Consider the following 19,210-nt stretch of genomic DNA (forward strand, 5'->3'; position numbering starts at 1 on the left):
GAAAAAGAAACAAATGTGTTCAAACTTTCATAACCTGCCAAATTTTCTAAAATGAAGAAGGTAATTCGGGGGTGTGGCCACATCAAAGGGCGTGGCTTCAACTCTGTGTATTTGCAGAATGCTGGAGGCGTGTGATACAGGAGCTAATGAAGCTGCTCCTGATATACAATATGACACTTCCCCTGGCACAAATGATAGAGTGCAAGCTGTGTGGGTCAGTAGCTGAATAGTCTCCCCTCTGTACTGCACCTGCACCCACTCCCTCAGGCTCCGCCCCTCCAGCTGTCTCTGCACCTGTCACTTTCCCAGCCGAGATATTCAGGGGGCGGAGCCAGTTTTCACTCGGACGAAATGGAAGGTTATAGCTTTAGCTTTTGCTGGGGGAAGCGCTGATTGGCGCGTCGGCGTCACGTGGGATGCGGAGCAACAAGTTGATGTTGCGGAGAAGTTTGTGAGGCGAGTGTGAGGCAGCGGGAACGGGACTGACACCGAGAGACTCTCCCGTAATCAGGTGAGACACCGGCCTGCGCTCTGCCGCTTCTCTCTCTTTCTCTTGTCACATTCACAAATATTATGTCATGGCGCCCAGGGAGTTGTCAGTCACAGGGTCTCAGGGAGTTGTCAGTCACAGGGTCTCAGGGAGTTGTCAGTCACAGGGTCTCAGGGAGTTGTCAGTCACAGGGTCTCAGGGAGTTGTCAGTCACAGGGTCTCAGGGAGTTGTCAGTCACAGGGTCTCAGGGAGTTGTCAGTCACAGGGTCTCAGGGAGTTGTCAGTCAGGGAACTACACAGGGTCCCAGGGAGTTGTCAGTCACAGGGTCCCAGGGAGTTGTCAGTCCCAGGGAGTTGTGAGTCAGGGAAGTACACAGGGTCCCAGGGAGTTGTGAGTCAGGGAATTACACAGGGTCCCAGGGAGTTGTCAGTCAGGGAAGTACACAGGGTCCCAGGGAGTTGTGAGTAAGGGAAGTACACAGGGTTTCAGGGAGGTACACAGGGTCCCAGGGAGTTGTGAGTCAGGGAATTACACAGGGTCCCAGGGAGTTGTGAGTCAGGGAATTACACAGGGTCCCAGGGAGTTGTGAGTCAGGGAATTACACAGGGTCCCAGGGAGTTGTGAGTCAGGGAAGTACACAGGGTCCCAGGGAGTTGTGAGTCAGGGAAGTACACAGGGTCCCAGGGAGTTGTGAGTCAGGGAAGTACACAGGGTCCCAGGGAGTTGTGAGTCAGGGAATTACACAGGGTCCCAGGGAGTTGTGAGTCAGGGAAGTACACAGGGTCCCAGGGAGTTGTGAGTCAGGGAAGTACACAGGGTCCCAGGGAGTTGTGAGTCAGGGAAGTACACAGGGTCCCAGGGAGTTGTGAGTCAGGGAAGTACACAGGGTCCCAGGGAGTTGTGAGTCAGGGAAGTACACAGGGTCCCAGGGAGTTGTGAGTCAGGGAAGTACACAGGGTCCCAGGGAGTTGTGAGTCAGGGAATTACACAGGGTCCCAGGGAGTTGTGAGTCAGGGAATTACACAGGGTCCCAGGGAGTTGTGAGTCAGGGAATTACACAGGGTCCCAGGGAGGTGTGAGTCAGGGAAGTACACAGGGTCCCAGGGAGTTGTGAGTCAGGGAAGTACACAGGGTCCCAGGGAGTTGTGAGTCAGGGAAGTACACAGGGTCCCAGGGAGTTGTGAGTCAGGGAAGTACACAGGGTCCCAGGGAGTTGTGAGTCAGGGAAGTACACAGGGTCCCAGGGAGTTGTGAGTCAGGGAAGTACACAGGGTCCCAGGGAGTTGTGAGTCAGGGAAGTACACAGGGTTTCAGGGAGTTGTGAGTCAGGGAGGTACACAGGGTCCCAGGGAGTTGTGAGTCAGGGAATTACACAGGGTCCCAGGGAGTTGTCAGTCAGGGAAGTACACAGGGTCCCAGGGAGTTGTGAGTCAGGGAAGTACACAGGGTTTCAGGGTCACTCAGTGAGTGGGGAGGTAGTTACAAAAGGTGCATTGGATGAGAGCTGTGTGCAGAGGTTGCTGGGAGTTGTAGTACGGGGGGAGAGGAACATGTTGGTGCTTCTCTCTTGGGCTCAGGAGGGAAAGTTTAGGGGCAGTGAGTGACAGGGAGTGATGTCCAGGCCAGTTATTACACTAATCACATGACACACAGACATGTCCCTGTTTCACTAGTCTCGGCCCCCGGGTCACACACTCAGGGGTCGGCCACTTGCAGGCTGCTCATTCCTGTGTGATGATTTGCTGCCTCTCTACCTGTAGGATCTGATTGAGAAGATCTGGCACAAACCCAGCAGCTCATTGGCTGTGGCCCCAGTGACCCTACAGGTTAGAGGTGAGACTTCTCCAGGAATGATGGGGGGCCGCACTTAGTTCAGACTCCTGGACACCAGGCTGTCAGTCTGCAGCAGCGATTGTTACCCCTCTTACCCCCATAACCCCACACTACTTACCTTTGTTGCCCCGGGGGGACATTAGTAGCCCAGAGAGTAAACATGCCCCCTGCCCTGGGAGAAGCCAAAATACCTCTGTTACTATAGTAACTCTCCTTGTCTCATACATAGACTGTCCCCCCAATTACACTGACCCCCCAGCACTAAATGACACAGTGTCAGTGAGAATAATAATCAGTTGAGCGAGTGAAGTTGGTTGGTTGGGGGGTGTATGTGGGAGGAGTCAATTTATATTCCGTGTGTTTCTGTCCATTCATTTCAAGCCAGCCATGAGGCCGTTGCTATGGGGTTGCTAAGCCCTGTGTGGGTGGAGCTGATGTTAATGACACAAATAACCAGAGCCCACAAGCCCCTCCCCCTGATTATATGGGCCCTGAGAGTGGGGGGAGGGGCTATATGTTTGAGTGGCTCATGGGACAGATACAAATGGTAAATGAGATATTTTGGGGGCACAATGTGGGGGGCTCTGTGTGTTCTGTGTAATGTCAGCACATGTTACATCAGTGTCTCTAACACTCTCTCACTGTCTCACTCACTATTTATGTCTCAGCCCCTGTCTCCTGTTTCTGCAGTGTCATCACAGCACCCCCCCTCCAGGCTCAGTCTCAGCATAGAGCCTCTGTCTCCCCCGTCCTCACACTACTCCCAGCGCAACTCCCGGGAACCAGCAGAGCAGGGAGTCACAGCATTAGGGAAAGCTCTCCTTTTATGGAATTCTTGTAAACAAACGTAAGTGTGTCTAGTAAGTGTGGGTAGTAAGTGTGGGTAGTAAGTGTGGGTAGTAAGTGTGGGTAGTAAGTGTGTCTAGTAAGTGTGTCTAGTAAGTGTGTCTAGTAAGTGTGGGTAGTAAGTGTGTCTAGTAAGTGTGTCTAGTAAGTGTGGGTAGTAAGTGTGTCTAGTAAGTGTGGGTAGTAAGTGTGTCTAGTAAGTGTGGGTAGTAAGTGTGGGTAGTAAGTGTGGGTAGTAAGTGTGGGTAGTAAGTGTGGGTAGTAAGTGTGTCTAGTAAGTGTGTCTAGTAAGTGTGGGTAGTAAGTGTGGGTAGTAGGTGTGGGTAGTAAGTGTGGGTAGTAAGGTACAGGGTGGGTGTGTGAGCAGCAACTTCAGCTGGAGCACTTTGTAGCCTTGCAGGGAGGTGAGTGTTACTCTGTTCAGAGGGTGCTGTTGCCCCACTCTGGGGTTAAACAGTTGGGGTTCGCCATATAGCAGGTATAGTTATGTATATAGTTATATAGTGAGTTTATTAATAGATCTTCTGTTAGTGGAAGTGTGAGCTCAGATGTCACACTCATCCGTTACACTGAACGTGGGCCCTCGTTTCTCTCTAATCTACTAGAGATCTGCCTTCCTGTTGTAGGTACCACTAAATGTAGCCTTGCACAGCTCTGCCCCGCCCCTCGTCTCTCCTGCTAAGGGTTAAATCCTCTCTCCCCAGCACCCTTGTGTGACTGATCTGCACTTCACATTTTGGACCTTGCCAGGAACCCACATCCAACTTATTTATCCCACATTTGTTCTGCCGTTGCCCCTAACAACGCTCTTCATTCTCCTCTCTTGGCCAGACTTTGCCCTTCAGCTTGACCCTCTCACCCTGCCCCTCTCACTGCCCCTCTCACTGCCCCTCTCACCCTGCCCCTCTCACTGCCCCTCTCACTGCCCCTCTCACCCTGCCCCTCTCACCCTGCCCCTCTCACTCTTCCCCTCTCACTCTGCCCCTCTCACCCTGCCCCTCTCACCCTGCCCCTCTCACCCTGCCCCTCTCACTGCCCCTCTCACCCTGCCCCTCTCACCCTGCCCCTCTCTGTCACTTTCATGGGAACCTGTGCCCCTCAGTTGATTTGTAGCAGCACAAGCTGATGAGTTGGGTGGGAGGCACAAGGCAACTCTGGGAGTCTTGGTTCTTATTTGGGTTTTTATTTTGGATCCATTTGGCAGGAGGGGCGCAGGTTGGCAAGTGATGAATAGCATTACATGGCCATTATGGTGGGCACATTAAATGCTATAAGGGGGCACTTGTATAGTGTTTGTCTCAGAGGAATGTTGCATCTTCTACCTATTTAGCTCCCCTCCACTTAAACTAGGGGACTTCACTTAGCTGGGAGTTGTTAATCTACAGCTCCCACTATTCCATAAAGAGACAAGTGCAATGGTTGTGTGAGCACAAGAGTCTATAATGTAGCACCCAGCGGCCCTGCTGTACCAACCAATCACGTGTTAGTGAGGAGCTGCCAGCTGAATGCTTCTTCCCAAAGAATTCCTCTCATGCTGCTTTTTCCCATGTTTGGCCACAGACAGCCCAATCCACATGCACATCAGCATTTCCTTCATTATTGTAGGCTCCACCCACAGCTCCCACTGCTCTTTCCCTGAGCCCCTGAAACAGAACAAATGACTTGGGTGCATAGTGCTCCATTAACCAGGACATTCAGGTCATGCAATAAGCAAAATGTTTTTGTGTGAGTGCTGCTGTCTGCTGGGGCCACAATGTGAGTGCTGCTGCCTGCTGGGGCCACACTGTGATTGTTACTGCCTGCTGGGGCCACACTGTGATTGCTGCTGCCTGCTGGGGCTACAACATGAATTCTGCTGCCTGCTGGGGCCACAATGTGAGTGCTGCTGCCTGCCGGGGCCACAACATGAATGCTGCTGCCTGCTGGGGCCACAATGTGAGTGCTGCTGCCTGCTGGGGCCACAACATGAATGCTGCTGCCTGCTGGGGCCACAATGTGAGTGCTGCTGCCTGCTAGGGCCACAACTAGGGTTGCCACCATTCCTGGAAAAAAATACCGGCCTTCTTATATATTTATTATTTTTCCCTATTAATAACATTGGGATCAGTCATAATTTTTACTGGCCAGGCCGGTAAAATACCGGCCAGGTGGCAACCCTAGCCACAACATGAATTCTGCTGCCTGCTGGGGCCAGACTGTGAGTGCTGCTGCCTGCTAGGGCCAGAACATGAATTCTGCTGCCTGCTGGGGCCAGAACATGAATTCTGATGCCTGCTGGGGCCAGACTGTGAGTGCTGCTGCCTGCTGGGGCCACAACATGAGTGCTGCTTAGGGTTGCCACCTTTTCTGCAAAAAAATACCAGCCTTTCTATATATTTATCTTTTTTCCATATTAATAACATTGGGTAAAATACCGGCCAGTGGCAACCCTAGTGCTGCTGCCTGCTGGGGCCCCACTGTGAATGCTGCTGCCTGCTGGGGCCCCACTGTGAATGCTGCTGCCTGCTGGGGCCCCACTGTGAATGCTGCTGCCTACTGGGGCCCCACTGTGAATGCTGCTGCCTGCTGGGGCCCCACTGTGAATGCTGCTGCCTGCTGGGGCCCCACTGTGAATGCTGCTGCCTGCTGGAGTCATGATGTGAGTGTTGCCCAGGTAGTGCATCGCTAACTGCAGGACAGCCTTTGTGACCATGATTGCAGTTAATTAGGCTAATTACTGGGTATATGTTTGTCCTCACTGGGATTTTGAGGAAGGGTTTTCCACACTGGTTCCACACACACACTCAAGGTGGCGCTATTGCTGATTAAATATACCTCGACTTGTTCTATTGCTGGAGCTGTTACTGCCCGCAGTCTGGGTAATGGTGCTACTAGTACCCCATGTAACATTCTCAGGAGCCTCACATTTATTTATTATAGTCAGTCCTGCAGTGTTGCTATGGAACAAAGCGCATGGAGACTATAATGATATTCTTTCTATCAATGTTTACTTCCTGCATCCTATTAGCCACAGCTATTATCTTGTAACTGTCCTCCTATTAAAGGGATTGTTCACCTTCAAACAACTAGTTGCCTTTAGATAGATCACCAGAAATAAAGACTTTTTCCAATTACTTTCCATTTTCTATGTGTTACCATTTTTCTAATATTGAAGTGTAAAGTGACATTTTGCTAAGCAGCTCTGGGACAAAGATTTCTTATCTTTGTCCCTGCTGAGCTGAATCCCTGGATTTCATTAAAGGCAGCTTTAAGGGTAGGGAAGTTTCCCAGTGAGGAAACTTTGCGCGACTTCGGAAAACGAATCGCAGCGTGTGCTTAGCGCCGGCGATTTTTCATTCTAGCCCGAAATGCTCAGTGTGACCTTACCCTTAGACTTGATACAATAGTTACTAATACTCCAGAAATGCTGCTGAGAAATGTTGTAAAATTGTAACAGTTGAGAATCTGCACCTGAATTACTGAGCTGTCACTCAAACACCAGAGACACAGACATTCAACTTTACACTTAGATTTTGGGAAAACAGTAAAAAATAAATAATGGAAAGTATTTGAAAAAAGTCTTTATTTCTGAAAACAACTGAACTTAAAAAAAAGTGTTTGGAAGGTGAACATCCCCTTTAACCATATCTATTATTTTCAGTGGAGTAACTAGATGCTACTGGGCCCCACAGCAAATTAATTTTAGGGCCCCCAACATTTCCAGAGGTTGTCCTGTTTTACCAATATTTATTGACATTTAGGCCCCCTATACCTCCTGGGCCCCCCTGCAGCCGCGGGGTCTGCTTCCTCTGTAGTTACGCCCCTGATTATTTTATTAGCCATAACTACTAGCTGTTCCTGCTGAATTGTGCTTAGTACAGGGAATTACCTATGCTGCCATAGTTTTATGGGATCTCTCTATACAGACTATAAGCAAACTTAGGGGACTGTTCCTGCTGAATTGTGCTTAGTACAGGGAATTACCTATGCTGCCATAGTTTTATGGGATCTCTCTGTACAGACTATAAGCAAACTTAGGGACTGTTCCTGCTGAATTGTGCTTAGTACAGAGGAATACCTATGCTGCCATAGTTTTATGGGATCTCTCTGTACAGACTATAAGCAAACTTAGGGACTGTTCCTGCTGAATTGTGCTTAGTACAGAGGAATACCTATGCTGCCATAGTTTTATGGGATCTCTCTGTACAGACTATGAGCAAACTTAGGGACTGTTCCTGCTGAATTGTGCTTAGTACAGGGAATACCTATGTGCCATAGTTTTATGGGATCTCTCTGTACAGACTATAAGCAAACTTAGGGACTGTTCCTGCTGAATTGTGCTTAGTACAGGGAATACCTATGTACCATAGTTTTATGGGATCTCTCTGTACAGACTATGAGCAAACTTAGGGGCTGTTCCTGCTGAATTGTGCTTAATACAGGGAATACCTATGTGCCATAGTTTTATGGGATCTCTCTGTACAGACTATGAGCAAACTTAGGGGACTGTTCCTGCTGAATTGTGCTTAGTACAGGGAATACCTATGCTGCCATAGTTTTATGGGATCTCTCTATACAGACTATAAGCAAATTAGGGACTGTTCCTGCTGAATTGTGCTTAGTACAGGGGAATACCTATGTACCATAGTTTTATGGGATCTCTCTGTACAGACTATGAGCAAACTTAGGGGCTGTTCCTGCTGAATTGTGCTTAGTACAGGGAATACCTATGCTGCCATAGTTTTATGGGATCTCTCTGTACAGACTATGAGCAAACTTAGGGACTGTTCCTGCTGAATTGTGCTTAGTACAGGGAATACCTATGTACCATAGTTTTATGGGATCTCTCTGTACAGACTATGAGCAAACTTAGGGGCTGTTCCTGCTGAATTGTGCTTAATACAGGGAATACCTATGCTGCCATAGTTTTATGGGATCTCTCTGTACAGACTATGAGCAAACTTAGGGACTGTTCCTGCTGAATTGTGCTTAGTACAGGGAATACCTATGTACCATAGTTTTATGGGATCTCTCTGTACAGACTATGAGCAAACTTAGGGGACTGTTCCTGCTGAATTGTGCTTAGTACAGGGAATACCTATGTACCATAGTTTTATGGGATCTCTCTGTACAGACTATGAGCAAACTTAGGGGACTGTTCCTGCTGAATTGTGCTTAGTACAGGGGAATACCTATGCTGCCATAGTTTTATGGGATCTCTCTGTACAGACTATGAGCAAACTTAGGGGACTGTTCCTGCTGAATTGTGCTTAGTACAGGGAATACCTATGTACCATAGTTTTATGGGATCTCTCTGTACAGACTATGAGCAAACTTAGGGTCTGTTCCTGCTGAATTGTGCTTAGTACAGAGGAATACCTATGCTGCCATAGTTTTATGGGATCTCTCTGTACAGACTATGAGCAAACTTAGGGACTGTTCCTGCTGAATTGTGCTTAGTACAGGGAATACCTATGTGCCATAGTTTTATGGGATCTCTCTGTACAGACTATAAGCAAACTTAGGGACTGTTCCTGCTGAATTGTGCTTAGTACAGAGGAATACCTATGCTGCCATAGTTTTATGGGATCTCTCTGTACAGACTATGAGCAAACTTAGGGACTGTTCCTGCTGAATTGTGCTTAGTACAGGGAATACCTATGTGCCATAGTTTTATGGGATCTCTCTGTACAGACTATAAGCAAACTTAGGGACTGTTCCTGCTGAATTGTGCTTAGTACAGGGAATACCTATGTACCATAGTTTTATGGGATCTCTCTGTACAGACTATGAACAAACTTAGGGACTGTTCCTGCTGAATTGTGCTTAGTACAGGGGAATACCTATGTACCATAGTTTTATGGGATCTCTCTGTACAGACTATGAGCAAACTTAGGGACTGTTCCTGCTGAATTGTGCTTAGTACAGGGGAATACCTATGTACCATAGTTTTATGGGATCTCTCTGTACAGACTATGAGCAAACTTAGGGGCTGTTCCTGCTGAATTGTGCTTAATACAGGGAATACCTATGTGCCATAGTTTTATGGGATCTCTCTGTACAGACTATGAGCAAACTTAGGGGCTGTTCCTGCTGAATTGTGCTTAGTACAGGGAATACCTATGTGCCATAGTTTATGGGATCTCTCTGTACAGACTATGAGCAAACTTAGGGACTGCTCCTGCTGAATTGTGCTTAGTACAGGGAATACCTATGTGCCATAGTTCTATGGGATCTCTCTGTACAGACTATGAGCAAACTTAGGGGACTGTTCCTGCTTTATTGTGCTTAGTACAGGGAATACCTATGCTGCCATAGTTTTATGGGATCTCTCTGTACAGACTATGAGCAAACTTAGGGACTGTTCCTGCTGAATTGTGCTTAGTACAGGGAATACCTATGTGCCATAGTTTTATGGGATCTCTCTGTACAGACTATAAGCAAACTTAGGGACTGTTCCTGCTGAATTGTGCTTAGTACAGAGGAATACCTATGCTGCCATAGTTTTATGGGATCTCTCTGTACAGACTATGAGCAAACTTAGGGACTGTTCCTGCTGAATTGTGCTTAGTACAGGGAATACCTATGTGCCATAGTTTTATGGGATCTCTCTGTACAGACTATAAGCAAACTTAGGGACTGTTCCTGCTGAATTGTGCTTAGTACAGGGAATACCTATGTACCATAGTTTTATGGGATCTCTCTGTACAGACTATGAACAAACTTAGGGACTGTTCCTGCTGAATTGTGCTTAGTACAGGGGAATACCTATGTACCATAGTTTTATGGGATCTCTCTGTACAGACTATGAGCAAACTTAGGGACTGTTCCTGCTGAATTGTGCTTAGTACAGGGGAATACCTATGTACCATAGTTTTATGGGATCTCTCTGTACAGACTATGAGCAAACTTAGGGGCTGTTCCTGCTGAATTGTGCTTAATACAGGGAATACCTATGTGCCATAGTTTTATGGGATCTCTCTGTACAGACTATGAGCAAACTTAGGGGCTGTTCCTGCTGAATTGTGCTTAGTACAGGGGAATACCTATGCTGCCATAGTTTTATGGGATCTCTCTGTACAGACTATGAGCAAACTTAGGGGCTGTTCCTGCTGAATTGTGCTTAGTACAGGGAATACCTATGCTGCCATAGTTCTATGGGATCTCTCTGTACAGACTATGAGCAAACTTAGGGACTGCTCCTGCTGAATTGTGCTTAGTACAGGGAATACCTATGTGCCATAGTTCTATGGGATCTCTCTGTACAGACTATGAGCAAACTTAGGGGACTGTTCCTGCTTTATTGTGCTTAGTACAGGGAATACCTATGTGCCATAGTTTTATGGGATCTCTCTGTACAGACTATGAGCAAACTTAGGGACTGTTCCTGCTGAATTGTGCTTAGTACAGGGAATACCTATGCTGCCATAGATTTATGGGATCTCTCTGTACAGACTATGAGCAAACTTAGGGACTGTTCCTGCTGAATTGTGCTTAGTACAGGGAATACCTATGTACCATAGTTTTATGGGATCTCTCTGTACAGACTATGAGCAAACTTAGGGTCTGTTCCTGCTGAATTGTGCTTAGTACAGGGAATACCTATGTGCCATAGTTTTATGGGATCTCTCTGTACAGACTATAAGCAAATTTAGGGACTGTTCCTGCTGAATTGTGCTTAGTACAGGGGATACCTATGCTGCCATAGTTTTATGGGATCTCTCTGTACAGACTAGGAGCAAACTTAGGGGGCTGTTCCTGCTGAATTGTGCTTAGTACAGGGAATACCTATGCTGCTATAGTTGTAGTGTAGCAGCGTTACCCGTGTGTGTGACAGCAGTGCAGGAATATTTGGGTATTGGCTGATTTACATGTCAGATAAAGATTGTGTGTGTGAGTTGTGTATAGAGCAGGGAGGTGAGTGGGTGCAGAGCTGAGTCTCTATTATAAGTGCAGAACCTACTGAACCCTCCTGTACTTCTCTCCCCCCCATAGATAGGGACAGGGTGGATCTAGAACAAGATGTCGGGTGCAGCGGAGAGCAGGGACTCAGAGAATAACTGGGTGATCACTAATAATGAGGTAAGTGGCTGTCTATGTAAGTAAATAAGCCTATGTGGGGGTTACATCAGTTCTCTGACCTAAAGAGCTTACAATCCAGCACTGGTTTTGCTTCCCTTCCATTAGTGTCTCTGTGCAGTGAAACAGGGGAAGGGGGTGCTGTGGGGCGTGTGTGCAGGGAGACTGAGCAGTGCAGCTGTTGGGACATAAGTCCTGAGCTATAAACGGCCCCACAGAGATGCTGCTTCATGGGCAACTGATACGGCTACCGACATTCCTCTATGACTCAGGGAAACTGCTGGGTGGTGTTACAGTGACTAGCCGCTGGGCCTACTGTACACACCCATTATAAACCGCTCTTCCTGCCCCAATACCCCATATATTTCATTATTTGCTGTTAGTTACCCTTTAACACTAAAAAGGTAGTTCGTGCCCGTGCTGTAATGGACAGTTGTGTTCCTTCTGATCTGTATCTGACTCCTCCTCTTTCTCTGCAGGGCTTCCCAGTGGAGACTTTAGGGGCCTCCCAAACTGCCACCTCCCAAGTCCAACTGGAGGAGGAATCCGTCGGTAAGTGCAGCAGTAAATAACTGTCAGTATGATGTAGAGAGTGATATTCTGAGACAATTTGCAATTGGTTTTTATTTTTTATTATTTGTGGTTTTTTACTTATTTAGCTTTTTATTCAGCAGCTCTCCAGTTTGCAATCTCAGCCATCTGGTTGCTAGGATCCAAATTCCCCTAGCAACCATGCATTGATATGGATAAGAGACTGGAAAATGAATAGGAGAGGCCTGACTAATAAATGAGTCATAAAAAGTAACAATAACAATACATCTGAAGCCTAAAAGAGCATTTGTTTTCAGATGGAGGGGTCAGTGACCCCCATTTGAAAGCTGGAAAAGAGTTAGACAAAGAAGGTGTACTGTTTAAAAACGATAAAAAATAAATAATGAAGACCAATTGAAAAGTTGCTTAGAATTAGCCATTCTAAACGTTATCTTAAAGGGGAAGCACCCGTTTAAGGGTCTTTGGGCAGTGTGAGCTGGGAATACCCAGAATGCTGTTGGGTGCTGATCTTTTGCTTCTGTCTCATTCAGCCTGTGATACTGACACAGACCAAGGAGCCACACAGACAGATGGGTCGGCTGTTTCCAGAGGCAGTGAGGTGGGACTGAGGGGTGTCTGTTACCCAGTGCTGCCCCCCAATATACACAATGACACCCACATATTTCTCTCTGTTTCCTAAGGAGACCCCGCCTCAGCCTGCTGCCACCCTCACCAATGAGGAGCAGTTGTTCATTGACCCTGAGGTGCCTGAAATACCTGCCCCCGAGCTGGAGCCGCTGCACCCCAAGCCCAGCTCAGACGTGCCAAGGAACGTGGGTGAGTAGCCTGATAAGATTTCCTATATATATATGTGTGTGTGTGCCCCTTGCTGGGACAGAATGGAGTGCATGATCCTGTATATGATATCCCTGTGCCCCTGGTACTGGCGTCTCACTGTACCACATATACCCACTAGCGTCATCCTTACACTTCCCCCGCACATAAGCAACAGGACACCCCCGCACTTGTGTGGTTTCTTCCTTCATTTATAGACGCCATTAAACCTGCCCTCCTGTCTGTCTCCTTCTTGTCTTCAAGAGACTTTCCTTGCCAGGCTCAGCCATTACTTCCATGCCAGCTGGGGAGGATTGAGGAGCTGGGGGCGGCACTCCCATAGTGCACCAGGTGCTGCGTGTGGCATGATTTGCTGATGGCAATTCTGCATGGGGGGAGCGGGTCATACCATAGGGGAGCTTTAGGGGCACATTATCTGTTGCTGCCATCACTTGGGTTTCTGATCATTTTGGGTGAGTGTGATTAGAGTGCGGGGAGGTGTGTGAAATTGTTTTGTGCTGTACAATTGCACCTTGTGATGAGTGTGTGTGTCTCATTGTCTCTGTGTGCTACAGATGAGGAGCTGGAGGAGGTGAGCTGCTCTAGCAGTGAAGAAGATGTGGAGGGGCTCAGGAAACGTGCAGTGCGGGGGGCTGCGCCACTCAATGTTGCTCCTAGTGCTGCCAGAGAGACCCCAGAGCAAGAGACAGACATGACACTCAGCTTGACTCTCAACAAGTGCATCATCTCTGCCCTGGCACTCCTAGCCCTCGCATTCCTGCTCTTCTCAGGTCTGACATGTTTGTTCTCTAGTATGGCTCTTGACAGGGCCATGAACAGCAAGGAGTATAGTAACCCAGGAAGCTTACACTCTAGTGCTATAATGTTAGACCCTGCCCCAAGGAACTTACACTCTAGTAGTTAGTGGGAGACCCTGTCCCAAGGAGCTTACACTCTAGTGGTATAATGGGAGACCATGCCCCAAGGAGCTTACACTCTAGTAGTCTAGTGGGAGACCCTGTCCCAAGGAGCTTACACTCTAGTAGTCTAATGAGAGACCCTGCCCCAAGAAGCTTACATTTTAATGGGATAATGACCCTGACCCATTTAGCTTACATTCTAGTAGTCTAATGGGAGACCCTGTCCCAAGGAGCTTACACTCTAGTGGTATAATGGGCGACCCTGTCCCAAGGAGCTTACACTCTAGTAGTCTAATGGTAGACCCTGTCCTAAGGAGCTTACACTCTAGTGGTATAATAGGAGTCCTGCCCAAAGAGCTTACACTCTAGTTCTGTAATGGGAGAGCAGTGGGACAGTGTTGGGTGCTGGTGAAAAGGCACTAATAAGTTTTTGGTTTGTGTTTCAGGCAGCGGAATGATGACAGAGGAAGGTGAGTGTGAGTGTGAGTGTGAGTGTGAGTGCTACATTATGTTTATGGAGCTGGGTGGGGAGAGTCTCTGAGCTGTCTCTTGTCTCTACACACAGACCCCTATGAGAGTGTGCAGCTGCGCAGTGTGAGTGGAGGGGAGACACCGGCTATTGTAGCCATACAGGTGAGTGCCAAGCTTTCTGTCATTGGCCACTTTATATGCCCCCCCCCTGCGCACATTGTCAATCAAATCTTTTATGCCGGTCTGCTCAGGGACCCCAATTATTAACCCATTCATCACCTAGCTGCCTGGACTAGGGCCCTGCCAATAAGTAGAAAAATCACTGGAAGCGCATGATGACACCCCTGAGTTACCCAGCCACTCCCATTAGGTATAAAGGTGGCCATAGACTCAAAGATCCGCTCGTTTGGCGACATCACCACTAACGGCCATGGCATTATCGGGGGTAATCTGAACGTTCAGCCCTATGGCCAAACGATCTGATTACGATGAGAGCGCAATGGGCTCCGATGGGACGGTCGGGACAAAATCAAACCTGTCTGATCGACCAAACGACTGATCTCCGCTGGACGAAAAATGTCGGGACTCTCCACACACGGTGCGAAAATAGTACAAATCCTTGATTCACACGATAGGATCTTTGCGTCTATGGGCACCTTTAGACCCACATTGTATTTAGATGAGGTGCATGTCCTTCCTGCGTGAACCCCATGCACTTTACTTGTTACATAATCCCCAACACTTAGGCACTCGGCTAATGCACCAGTCACACGTAACAATAGTTAAGCAGTATAGCGGGGTCTGATATAGGGAGTTTGGGGGTTGAGGTGGGTGTCTATAGGACACTAGAGGCCATGGCTATATAGCAGTATAGTGGAGTCTGATATAGGGTGTTCAGATGGGTGTCTGTGATGGGAACTCTCTTTGTGCTTTTCTATAGGAGTGGGTGAAGCAACACGCAGCGGATTTTACCGGGGATCCTGGGAATTTACAAGTAATGAACAGCCTTCTGGACAAAGTGGCCAAGGAAAACCAGGAAATCCGGCTTGTGCAGGCCACACTGCAGGTAACTGGGGATCTGGGTAGGGTTGCCACCTTTTCTGGAAAGAAATACCGGCCTACTTATATTCTTGCCATTTCTTCCTATTAATAACATTGGCATCAAGCCAGCGCCGGATTTCAATGAGGGGCGCCCCTAGGCCGCGCGGTCCGACCAGGCGGCGGACCGCGCGGTCCTAGCGCCCACCTCACCTCCCCTTCCCAACGCGCCGGCGACAAAACGCCGGCGCAGCTGCTGTAATTGAATGGGGACGCACACATCCCCATAATGCGGCTGGGCGGCATGCCGCCCCTATTTTTTTGCCGCCCTAGGCCCGGGCCTATGCGGCCTTGCCACAAATCCGGCCCTGCATCAAGCATCATTTTTACCCGCCAGGCCGGTAAAATACCGACCAGGTGGCAACCCTATCTCTGGGGCACGTTGCTCTTACAGTGCACTGGTCTCACTGGTCTCACACATTCCATGGGGAGCACTAAGCTGAGACTGTTGAATAATAAATAGTGATGGGAAGTGAATTATGACCTGTATTGACTCCATGTAGTTATTGATGCAAGTTGAAGCCACTTCCTGTTTCTTGCAGGCCCAAAAAGAGGAACTGGAAGGGATGTTAAATGTCAGTGAAGGGGAAACCACAACCGCTGCTCCTTTACATCATGACTTTAAGCAAGAGAATGTGAGACTGAAGGAGGCGCTGCTGAAGGAAGAGACAACGCATCTCTCTGCCCAAGAGGAACTGCAGGCCCTGAAAGAGAAAGTGGAGGCCATGGAAGGGAGCACGGAGGGGAAGGAGGCTCTCACCTTAGAGAACACAAAGCTGAAAGCAGAGCTGGACTCCTCCCAAAATCAGATCGTAGGCTTTCTCTCCCAAAAGGAAACTCTTGTGGCGGAGTCACAGATGCTTCGCCAGGAGCTGGACAAGCAGAGACTCTTACTGACCTCCATCAGGACAGACCTGGAGAATCTGAATACACAGTTGGCAGAGCCTGAGGATGAGCAGCAACTGCCTGCAAAAATCTCCGACATGAGCAGCCGACTGGCCCTGGAGCTCCAAAGATCAGAAACCTGGGAGAAGAAGTATGATGAGCATGCCCAGAAGAGGAAGCAACAAATCAAAGATGAGAGGAGAGACCATGGTCATAAAGAGTGGAAGAAGGGGGAAAAATTACGGAGACCTGAGACTTCATTATCAAATGGGGAGTTCACCAAACACGATCACTCCTCAAAACACTGGAGGGATCAGGGTAAGGAGTCTCAGCATGAAGAGTGGAAAAGAAAGAAGTATGAACAGCAAGAGGATAGGAGGGAGGAGAAGAAATACCGGCCATGGGAGAGAGAGCAGAGGGACAAAGAGAGAGACCCAAAACAGCACCAGTACGAGACCTCTGAGAGGGACTGGAAGGAAAAGCATCACCAGCCTCATGAAGAGACAGGGGGCAATTTCCACCCTCGCAAAGGACAGAGAGACTTCAAGAGCCAGAAGCAGGAGGAGAAGAACAGCCAACAGAAAGAGCAAGAAGACCAAGCACATGGGAAGGACTCTCATCACCGACACCACGACCACAACAAATTCTGGAAGAAACTGTCTGATCACCAGTACCGCATCCCTGAAGGCTGCTCCGGAGTGGAAGAGTGTGCCAGGAAGGACGGCATGGATCTGTTTAACGTGGAACTGAAACCAGTTCAGAGGAAGCAACTGGAAGATGTTCTTCATAGTTACCTGGCCAAAGTGGAGCTCTCCAAGACCCTCCCAGAGCTCCTCCCACTTCTGGACGGCTTCTTCGATGGGCCCGTCTTCTCCCACCACAAGATCCGCTTCCGGGACTTTGTAGACGACATGGAAGACTTCCTGGAGGAATTAGCGAGGAGAGAGACTGGGGACGACGATATTGTGGATGACTTTGAGAGATACGTCTATACCAGCTTCTTTGGAGATGCCGCTCTCAGCAAGAAGAGGTAAGTCAGTGTGTTGGCACTTTCTCAGATATTTGATAGGGCCCAGTATAATCTCAGGCAATATACCCAATACTCCCTGAGTGGGGTGTCTGGGCTGAGCGAGTGAGGGGTGAGTGGGTGCTGGAGGAGGAGAGTGTTACCTGCAGTTCATCTAATAACGTTGTAGGACTCCATAAATTCATTTTCTAGATTGGCTGCCAAAGATCACAAGAAGAACCAGCCTGAAGCGAAAAATTACCCCAAACCCCATGATAAAACGCAAGAGAGACATATTGAGAGGCCCCCAAAATCAGCGTATCCCGAGGGGGAGGCCCATGCCCACCATAACCGTAAGTACCACAAAGACAAAAGCCACGGGGAGCGATATCAGAATGATAAATACAATGCAGGCAAAGCACGTCATAGGGAGAATGAGCAATCAAATTACCCTCATGGGGCATCCTCTGACGAGGGGCAGTTTCACAAGCACAAACCCCACTATGAGAAGCAAGTGAACCCCGATTATGAGTACACGCACCAGGACTATCAGCATGGGGAGGAGCATGGCAAGAAGTACGGCAAAGAGAAGTACCCACAGGGGGATAGGCAGGCGTGGGGCCAGGGCAAAGACTATGCCCATAAACACCAACACAAACAGTACAACCAGCCCCACTATGAGAAGCCCAGGGAGCAAGCCCACCTACACCCCCAAAGCCATAAGCCTTGGAAAGAACACGGCCCCCCTGCACCCTACTACAGCAAGGAGGAATGGTCCGGCCACAGGTACGAGGATCCTACACGGAGCCCGAAATGGACAAAGGATGGTCAGTACCACGACAAGCACCACCACAAGGAGAAGCACCAGCATCACTGGAAGGAGGAGAAGAAGTCCGACAGGGAGAGATAAAGAGCCGGCAGCTGATTAAAGGGAAAGCTAAACCTTATAATGGTGGCCAGTTTATTGCACTGAGTTACTCTGTTCTTGCCTCTCTGTGTCCCCATTATGGAATTAGGAAACTTGTACTTTACGTATAGGGAACAGTCACACTGACCTTGCTATTCACATGCCTCAACCCCCTTGTGCCTTGTAACCCCCCTTTATATCTGCTCTCCCACCAGTAATACTGCTCCGTCCCCACAATGTTCTTTTGTTATAAATCTTATTGGGTGGGACCCCCCGTGTGTAAGATGATGCCGTGTCCATTTACCCAAAAACCTCAAGTCTCTCACCAGTGTCTTTATATTTGTATTCAGCTTCTCAGCCAATCAGAATCGGCGGTTCCTTTGTGCTCATGATGTTTGTACCCAGGCCTGACCCCATGTCTGATGTTCTGCCCCCTGACATAACCTGGGGTGCCCATATCTGTCCCACAATATCCTATAGGCACAACATGCCCAGTGTCTCCAGAGCAAGAGACAACACTTTTATTGCTGCAGCTCCACAATAGGAATATCAGCTGTGGCCCCTAGTCATGAGGAGCAGCAGGGGCCACTCCATGTAACGTGTGCATTTGTCTTCTACTTCTAATTACACCAGTGTCTGGGTAATGACTTGTGCCAGGCCCTGTGCCCCTCATGTACACACAACTCTGCATTAGGGGCGTCTCCTTCTGAGTGTCGTCTGTTCATTAGATTTAACCCCCAGCTGAACCTCTGCTTTACTGCACTGTCACATCAAATAATAAAGTAGTGAGGAATTGTGTGTTTATTTCTCCTCTCCTCTTATTTCTGAGACACTGGGGTTTGGTATGTAGTGCTGCTTAATGGGATATGATCACTATATATAAATATATAAGGGGATATGATCACTATATATAAATATATAAGGGGGATATGATCACTATATATAAATATATAAGGGGGATACGATCACTATATATAAATATATAAGGGGATATGATCACTATATATAAATATATAAGGGGGATATGATCACTATATATAAATATATAAGGGGGATATGATCACTATATATAAATATATAAGGGGATATGATCCACTATATATAAATATATAAGGGGGATATGATCACTATATATAAATATATAAGGGGGATATGATCACTATATATAAATTATAAGGGGATATGATCCTATATATAAATATATAAGGGGATATGATCACTATATATAAATATATAAGGGGGATATGATCACTATATATAAATATATAAGGGGGATATGATCACTATATATAAATATATAAGGGACAGTAATGAAATAGAGAAAGTACA

At 47.9% G+C, this 19,210-nt stretch overlaps 1 protein-coding gene across 9 annotated transcripts; it reads left to right on the forward strand.

Annotated features, from left to right (window-relative positions):
- The first annotated feature begins 353 nt into the window (after positions 1–353).
- On the forward strand, positions 354–18,679 carry LOC108699470 (pre-B-cell leukemia transcription factor-interacting protein 1). Of its 9 annotated transcripts, XM_041573836.1 has the most exons (14): positions 357–511; positions 2,253–2,325; positions 3,016–3,172; positions 11,146–11,232; positions 11,709–11,781; positions 12,312–12,379; positions 12,462–12,597; positions 12,859–12,945; positions 13,170–13,385; positions 13,961–13,984; positions 14,080–14,147; positions 14,926–15,051; positions 15,626–16,998; positions 17,188–18,679. In XM_041573836.1, exons 4-14 carry the CDS (start codon positions 11,173–11,175, stop codon positions 17,882–17,884), a joined length of 2,928 nt encoding a protein of 975 aa, XP_041429770.1. In that variant the 5' UTR covers positions 357–511; positions 2,253–2,325; positions 3,016–3,172; positions 11,146–11,172; the 3' UTR covers positions 17,885–18,679. The 9 variants fall into 9 exon arrangements, with proteins under 9 accessions (XP_018087052.1, XP_018087057.1, XP_018087055.1 ...); XM_018231563.2 differs by lacking the exon at positions 2,253–2,325 and having other exon boundaries at positions 354–511; XM_018231568.2 differs by lacking the exon at positions 2,253–2,325 and having other exon boundaries at positions 354–511; positions 17,165–17,409.
- Positions 18,680–19,210: the final 531 nt, after the last annotated feature.

The sequence above is a fragment of the Xenopus laevis genome, chromosome 8L (assembly GCF_017654675.1).
Source record: "Xenopus laevis strain J_2021 chromosome 8L, Xenopus_laevis_v10.1, whole genome shotgun sequence".
In the NCBI taxonomy this organism is placed as follows: domain Eukaryota; kingdom Metazoa; phylum Chordata; class Amphibia; order Anura; family Pipidae; genus Xenopus; species Xenopus laevis.

Excerpts from the sequence above, each read along its gene's own strand:
- LOC108699470 (XM_018231563.2), top strand. The coding sequence starts at position 11,173 with ATGTCGGGTGCAGCGGAGAGCAGGGACTCAGAGAATAACTGGGTGATC. Across the intron at positions 13,386-13,960 it reads CGCATTCCTGCTCTTCTCAG|GCAGCGGAATGATGACAGAG; the intron begins GTCTGACATGTT and ends TTTGTGTTTCAG. Across the intron at positions 14,148-14,925 it reads CGGCTATTGTAGCCATACAG|GAGTGGGTGAAGCAACACGC; the intron begins GTGAGTGCCAAG and ends GCTTTTCTATAG.